This window comes from Notothenia coriiceps, unplaced genomic scaffold (assembly GCF_000735185.1).
Source record: "Notothenia coriiceps isolate Sejong01 unplaced genomic scaffold, NC01 NC01_scaffold00010733, whole genome shotgun sequence".
In the NCBI taxonomy this organism is placed as follows: domain Eukaryota; kingdom Metazoa; phylum Chordata; class Actinopteri; order Perciformes; family Nototheniidae; genus Notothenia; species Notothenia coriiceps.
The window spans coordinates 45,682-53,219 of record NW_011343434.1 but is presented as its reverse complement, the minus strand read 5'-3'; the positions used below and the strand labels follow the sequence as shown (position 1 = coordinate 53,219).

At 41.2% G+C, this 7,538-nt stretch overlaps 1 protein-coding gene across 1 annotated transcript; it reads left to right on the top strand.

The window, feature by feature from the left end:
* The first annotated feature begins 1,933 nt into the window (after positions 1-1,933).
* On the top strand, positions 1,934-6,914 carry LOC104946176 (spectrin beta chain, non-erythrocytic 4-like). The gene is made up of 5 exons (XM_010771954.1): positions 1,934-2,203; positions 4,193-4,417; positions 5,305-5,394; positions 5,712-5,990; positions 6,792-6,914. The coding sequence occupies exons 1-5, from the start codon at positions 1,934-1,936 to the stop codon at positions 6,861-6,863; spliced, it is 936 nt and encodes a 311-aa protein (XP_010770256.1). The 3' UTR covers positions 6,864-6,914.
* The last annotated feature ends 624 nt before the right edge of the window (positions 6,915-7,538 follow it).

Sequence of the window (7,538 nt, the reverse complement as noted above, 5' to 3'; positions counted from 1 at the left end):
CCTTGAAAAAGAGATCAATGATCTCAATGGGATTCACCTGCATAAATAAAGGTTTAAAATGAAATGAAATGAACCAAGGCACAATCTTGGTCAAGGCATTTATGTAGAGTAGGAATTCGCCCTCTCTTATTGATCGCACATAGATCATCAACTCTATTTCCAGCTGCAGGATGATAGACCAGAAGTGGAACTGGGAACATGACACTGCTCTTGTCCACCCGCTACCCCTCCAGGAGGTCGCCAAGTACCTTGAGTGCTGCCATCTCAATGTGAAACCCAACAAACATCACAATAAAATGATCTTCACTGTGAGTTGCTGGCCAGCTCCACTGGGTTTGTTTTGCCACAGCGTATAGAGGTTGATCCAGAGTGATCTGACCAGGATTCAGAATCTCAAATGCCTGACTTACCTCATCGATGGAATGACGAATCATGGCCACATATTTGGCCTGGTCGTAGAAGCTGGGAAGTACACAAGCAGCATCGATTCAGCACACAAAGAGAGCTGCCTTCCAAGCTGGTCACTGCTGGGGACAGGTGATGTTTGCAGCCCCTGAACTCCCATCCCCAGGTGACTGGGGGTGGAAGAGGAAGGCCACAGGTGGATGGGAAGTTTACTGGACCACATTACCAGGCCTGTTGTGAACTCCTCCGCTGTGGATGCAAAAAGGGGTGCAGTGGACAATGCAAATGTGTCAAGGCAGCAATTCAGTGCAGTGCCCTTTGCCACTGTGGTGGACTGTGTTTTCAGAACTAAGTCTGCATTTAGTTGAAAACCTAATATTTCATATATATTATGTAACATGTATGACTTCACCATAATAAATATGTTAATGGTTTACTGTGTATTTTGTTCCCTGAATACCAAATACATATAGTTAGCTACATTCTAGCATGTTGTAAATAGTACCAATGCATTCTCCATCCTTGAAAATGTAGGATTAGCCACCAGAATCAAGATCCTAGGTGGTCTAGATCCTAAACTACTGGTAAAATAACAACCAATGTGGCCGCCATTGGCGCCATTGGACAAATTTGCGATGGCCCTATAGCCAAAAATCTTCCTTAGGGCATGCTCTAACAGTGTGCCAAATGTCATGCTTTTATCAACAAAAGCACAATTCTTTCAGATATTTCACATATCTGCTGGACTATTATGTGTTCTCCCGCCTTCATCAGCGTCAGCCCCGCCCCTGATTGTTTCACCTGTGTCTCGTTGTTGACTGTTTAAATTCCCCAGTCTCCCAGTGTTCAGTGTCAGTTCGTCTTGTCCTTTCCTTATGTCAGAACTCTGCTCGTCAGTATTTGTTTCTCTTGACACTTACCTTGATTCATGCTCCTGAAAACTTTTTGTAAGTTTTGTTCCTCACGTTGTGAGCGTTTTTTGTTGAGCCTTATTGAAGTTCTTAATTTTTTGTCACCTCGCAAAGAGTGTTTTTTCTTTTTGTATATCCTTTTGGCAAATAAAGTATATTACTTATACTTTATCTCTGGCTCCCGGGTCGTGCATTTGAGTCCTTTCTTCCTTGTGTATCTAAGTTCGTAACACAATATGAATATTCATTCGGATTGTCACCAAAATAAATAAATCAGTGGTTCTAAAAAGTTACAAAATACACATAGGCTTGGCAGTTTTTCAGTGTGCTTGTTCCGGGGACAGTGGACACCCCCTTGATGAGAAACTGTTAGAAATGATCTGGGAATCCCTCCGGAGTGGAGTTATGACTGGGGGTGTCAACAGAGAACCGCACATTTTCTCGTTAAGTTTGTTTTTTATAAATCGCAAAGATTGCTTAGAAATTGCTGTATGCCATCTTTTGAGCTTTACATTTTCACTCGTTACATGGTCTGAATGTCATTCTCTCCTCTAATGGTGAAAGATTTGACCTCTGTTTCCCCCCTCCCTCTATCCCCATCTCTATCCACCCCGTCCATGCAGGAGGGCCAGCAGCTGATCCAGGAGAAGCCGGAGCTCAGCCAGGTGGTGCGGATGAAGCTGGAGGAGATCAGGGAGTGCTGGCAGGAGCTGGAGAGCACCACCCAGGCCAAAGCCCGGCAGCTCTTTGAGTCCAACAAGGCCGACCTGCTGGTGCAGAGCTACGAGAGCATGGACCAGAAGCTGGGCCAGCTGGAGGTCCAGCTAGCCTACGTTGACCAGGGACAGGACCTCACCACTGTCAACAAGCAGCTCAAGAAACTACACGTACGTAGGATTACGAAACATTAAAGTCTATTTCACTCCATTTGAAACCAGAGACTATCTGGTATAAATCCTTTACCTCTAACCTCTAATTTACTAGAAGAGGTCTATAAGCCCAGTATGCAATTGGTAAATAAGGAAACAACAACCAACATTTTATAAAGTTTTAGATTTGTTTACTGGAAACATCATTTTTTGTATCCTAATTAGTCAGCTCCAGGCCACAGATTTTAACATTACAAAGACATTTTCTCCCAGAAAAACCTTAACATTTAAGAACATGTTTTGTGATACCAAATAGAAGTACATGATTGCATTTATTTAAGGTTTTAACATTATTTTTTGGAAAAGATGAACAATGTAAATGTTAACAATGCTCGGTTCTCCTCTGGATTGTTTTTTGGTTGTAGGATATTTTCACATTTTGTAACAAGAAGCCCATGAGACAATAAGTGTTTCTATTTTCTTTATGAATTACTGAAGCTTTTTTCCGGCCCGTACTCTCAAGCACATGAGTTTAAAATGTTCCAAACATTCTAAAACATTAAACTCCAAACTATTCCAAACACTCAATTGTAAATAAGACTCCATATCTCTGCCTCTTTGCTCTACACAGAACTGTCTCACAATGACTCACTGTTCCTGCTATTATCTGCACACAGTGATGGTCTCATCTCATTCATATTTCAACAAAACATCATGTTTGGAAATGACTAACAGCACAATTTCTCACTGTTTGCCTGCAATATTTTCCATTCAGCTTTTCATCTCATTTCAGCAAAGTCAGGCTCTTTTCATTTCACGCCAACATACATTTTTAATTTCTGTTTTTTAAGTCTATAAGTATCAGCCATTTATGCCAACCCATTGAGCTTTCATAACAGTTTCATACCAACATTATACATTTCAAATTCTACATTAGAGTGCATTTCTACACATTTAATCAGTGGGAAATGTTAGTTTTTTTAGTATGCTAACAAGACACCAAATGTATCATAAATGTTGTTTAACCAACAGTTTACATTTTCAATAAAAAAGCCTCCTTTTTTATTACAAAATAAAGAATCTTACATTATCAGTTTTTAATGAATGACTCACCTTTGAAAGGTTTTACATTATCTTTTAAACTTTATTTCAATAAGTGAGGACATGTTATTACATTATTTGTCAAGTTAGTGCATAATTGGGTTTTATGACCTTTTCAATCGGGTTAAGTGCAAATACTAATACTTTTCCAGGACTTGTGTAACATTATTAGGTACTACATACACTTTACCTGACGATGAGGCATAATGATTACCGGTATTTGTTATGTTTAATTTCATGGTAGCACAAAGTTGTTTGCTTCTGTACGTGTGATTGTGGAATAAACAATATAGTTTAGAAGAATCGGATTGTTTGACGCAGCAGACAGCGAGCAGGTGTGACCCGGGTTGACGCACAGACTCATCCTCTCATCACTTCATCATTTCACGGGACATTTTTCACTCTCCTCTCCCACAGCATTCAGCTTACAGCTTCCTTTAACAAGCCCCCATTAGCACTGCTTTACCACATCATCAAAACTCCACTACCCAGCATCCATCCTGGCAAGGGGTACAGTAAACTTCACTACACTTCATGTCTGTCAGTTATTCTTTCGCTGCCCTGGGTTATTTTCATCTCATCTTTGCATTCATTCTTTCATCTTTATTCTTTATGACATTTCATTATTTCTGTTGTGATCCTTCCACCGTTTTTAGTTTCATGCTATAATTTCAGGCATATATATCTCTTCACTGCAGGCAGAGAGTCAAAAGAATGATAGACTTATCATTTTTGCATTTCTTTCACATTCCTCACATCCACTCTTTATATCTGTCTTCTGGATCCCATGACAACAAGTCTACCTCCATCCATCCCTCCTAATCACACATTCTCTTTTCCTCAGTCCGTCTTTATAACTTCTGCTGTGCTGCCATCCTGTTCCTTCTCTTCCTGTCCCCCCCTCAGACGATGGAGAGCCAGATGGAGGAGTGGTATAAGGAGGTGGGGCAGCTCCAGGCGCAGGTGGCCTCCATCCCACAGCAGACAAAGATCAAGGAGACGGTTGCAGAGCGACAAGCAGTGGTGGAGGCCAGGATGGTGCGACTGATCGAGCCGCTGAAGGAGAGGCGGCGGATCCTGCTGGCCTCCAAAGAAGTTCACCAAGTGGGACGAGACCTGGACGATGAGATCGTGAGTCTGACAGCCGTCACAAACACAATCACTTATTTCCATCATTTAGAGACATTTTACTGAGTTTTAAACACAAAAGACATTTAAAAATTATAAAAGGAAATGTTTACAAGAAATGTAAATGTAAAATAAGGAAATACATAAAAAACAGACAATTTAGTGCCTAGGCAGCAACTAGATTAGCTCATTTGAAATGCAAAAGTATGTATCAATCTTTGCGCAACCAAAACAGGAAGAGGAGTGCTTTTGTGTTTTGTAATGGCTCTGCTCCACTCAAGATGCAGCTTGAAACTACTTTGTCACTGTGACACTGTGAATCCTTTCATCTGCAAACAAACATAGAACCGTCTTGCCTGAGTTAATAAGAAATAGTGCAATCTAAATTGATGGTAGTTTGCTGTTTGAAAAGGTCTGGATAGTACAGGATGGCGGATCAGTGACAAATCCCTCTGTCCAATCAATGGTCTGCACTGAATGGTCAAATAGCTTGGACCTATCACTTAGAATGTCCAATAAGATGGTACCAAATAATATCAGGTACCATCCACTGCATATTGGCAACAAAGGGAGTCAAGTCCCCACAATGTGAATGCTATAACTATAAAACCTACAAAACTCTAGCTTCATTGACACAAGATTATTCTACAAAAACTAACATGAATTCAATAGTAATGGCAAACTGTTAGAGCACTATATAATACAAAACTATTCAAATTGAATGTAAAAATAAATCACACATTTTGTGCACGTCTTAAATGTTTTTCAATACATTTTGATGATAGATATCTTCATATCTAATTATGATGTAGATATCTCTATAGTACATCATTATTAGATTCACCAACAACAAACATTAACTGCTGAGTGTGGTATTGTTGTGGTTTCAGTTGTGGGTCCAGGAGCGCCTACCGATGGCCATGTCTCAGGAGCACGGCTCCTCTCTGCAGGCGGTGCAGCAGCTCATGAAGAAGAACCAGGTGAGGAAATCAAGAGCTGGTAATTCTAAAGGTAGCCTTAACCTAATACATAACTGGAGCCTGACTCCTGTGACCACTCTAATGTCAACTTATTGTGGTCCAAATCTGGATGGCAAAAATTAGATATAAAACATGATATGCAAACCTTAGTCCTAATTCCTCTCCCTTGACACCTACTCACCTACCTTATGTACCTTACTTAATGTACTACTACTGTATATTTCAATCGTATTATTGTTGTTCTGTTTTAAACCACGTTAAAAATACCTCACCAGTCACCTCTCCTTTCCTGTCCTGAACCTGTGCCTCTCCTCCAGACTCTTCAGAGGGAGCTGCAGGGCCACAGGAGCAGGATCGATGATGTCCTGGAGAGGGCGGGGATCATCGCCTCCATCCGCAGCCCCGAGGCGGACAGCGCCCGGGCGGGCCACGAGCAGCTGGCCGGGCTGTGGGCTCTGCTGTGGCACGAGACGGAGAGGAGGCAGCTGGTGCTGGACGCCATGTACCAGGCCCAGCAGTACTACTTCGACACGGCTGAGGTGGAGGCCTGGCTGAGCGAGCAGGAGTTGCACATGATGAACGAGGAGAAGGGGAAGGTGTGTGCGCCATTGAATAAACTGCTGATTATCTGGTTCAAATTCACGGCATGTAGTCTGTTATCAACAGGAAAGGATTTCATTATTTAGTCATTATTACTACCCTGATTGCACAAGCCTCTACGATGGCGGCCAAACCTCTGCTAAACTCACCAAGGTGTAGACACAATCAATCCAAAATCATGGATACATCTTTAATACATCTCTTTCATGGACCTTAATCTAGACATTAGTCCTTCCCCTTCATGTAGACAGTTACACAGGATGGAAATGAACACTTGCCCTATCCGAGTATATTTAGTCAGAGTAAATTATGTAAACCTCTTGCCACTCCGGACAGACGTATGCATTTCCCCCATACTGGTTAAAGCTGCTGGCTTGCTGTCCTTATAATTAGCTGGATCTGTCTTGCTTCATAATAATGGGTAGTACCTATAAGAGTGGGCAATGTGACTTAAGATATGTTATTAAATACATGGAGCAAAGTCGTTGAACAGCAAAGCAGAGGGGCCGCGGTGGAGACAGGGAGGAGACTATAGTTTATTTTTCCAACATTACTGTTGCTGCTTTCGAAACAACATTACGATATTTCTATGGAATTATATACATAAAAATGTAAAAAGGCAATTAATTTGGTTTGACTGGTAAACAATCTGGCTTTAAATCAACCAGCCACATTTAACAGGAAGCCAAAAGTACATTTTGGACACTTATTTATAGAGGCAGAATTGAGCATTTGTGCTGTGTGTTTTATTTTTAAAAAGGAAACTCTGCCTTGTGTGTTGTTTCCTCCTCCCTCAGGACGAGCCGAGCACGCTGCAGCTGCTGAGAAACACCTGGTCCTGGAGCAGACCATCGAGTGAACTACGCTGAGACCATCGGCCTGCTTCACAGCAGTGTCGAAGCTGCTGGAGAGGCGCATCCAGACTAGTGAGCCTTAAAACACACACTGTTTGTTTTCTGTTAGTTTCCAAGTCAACACGAGAACCGTGAAAAATAAAGACCAGGCGATATCCCTCTCTTTATGAAAGTTGCCTGTGAGACTAAACCAGGGATTTTCTTAGCCCTTTCTCCTCATTAGTTTATAATTCTATAAAAGCCTCTATGAAAATAATCCCATGCAGTTCAACATCATATAATGAGAGAGAGTCTTGTTCCAATTCAAATCCCACGGTCATGAAAATGCTTTGCTCGAAGAAATGTTTAAAACCACGTTTAAAAAACGATTATGTGGTCTTGTTTTGGAAGCTATAGCTGCCTGATTGTAGCTATTAGCGCAATGGTCACTCATATCATTTCGAAAAATACCATATCCAAAAACGTATGAGGCGCATTTGTATAAAATAATGTCGCATAAGGAACAATTTATCTTGGTGTTTAAGATTTAGGGACGAGTTGAGTTAGGAGCTATTGATTAAATTGTATACGTTTAAAAGAGCACAGGTTGATTTAAAACTATCGGAACAGAGAGACAACCGTCCCAGTTAAAGTCTCCAGCAATTTAAATCTCATTTAAATCCAAGCAAGATAACTGATGACTCAGCGATG

Coding starts and splice junctions, on each gene's coding strand:
- LOC104946176 (XM_010771954.1), top strand. CDS start 1,934: ATGCAGGAGGGCCAGCAGCTGATCCAGGAGAAGCCGGAGCTCAGCCAG. Junction 5,395..5,711: donor AGCTCATGAAGAAGAACCAG/GTGAGGAAATCA, acceptor CCTCTCCTCCAG/ACTCTTCAGAGGGAGCTGCA. Junction 5,991..6,791: donor TGAACGAGGAGAAGGGGAAG/GTGTGTGCGCCA, acceptor CTCCTCCCTCAG/GACGAGCCGAGCACGCTGCA.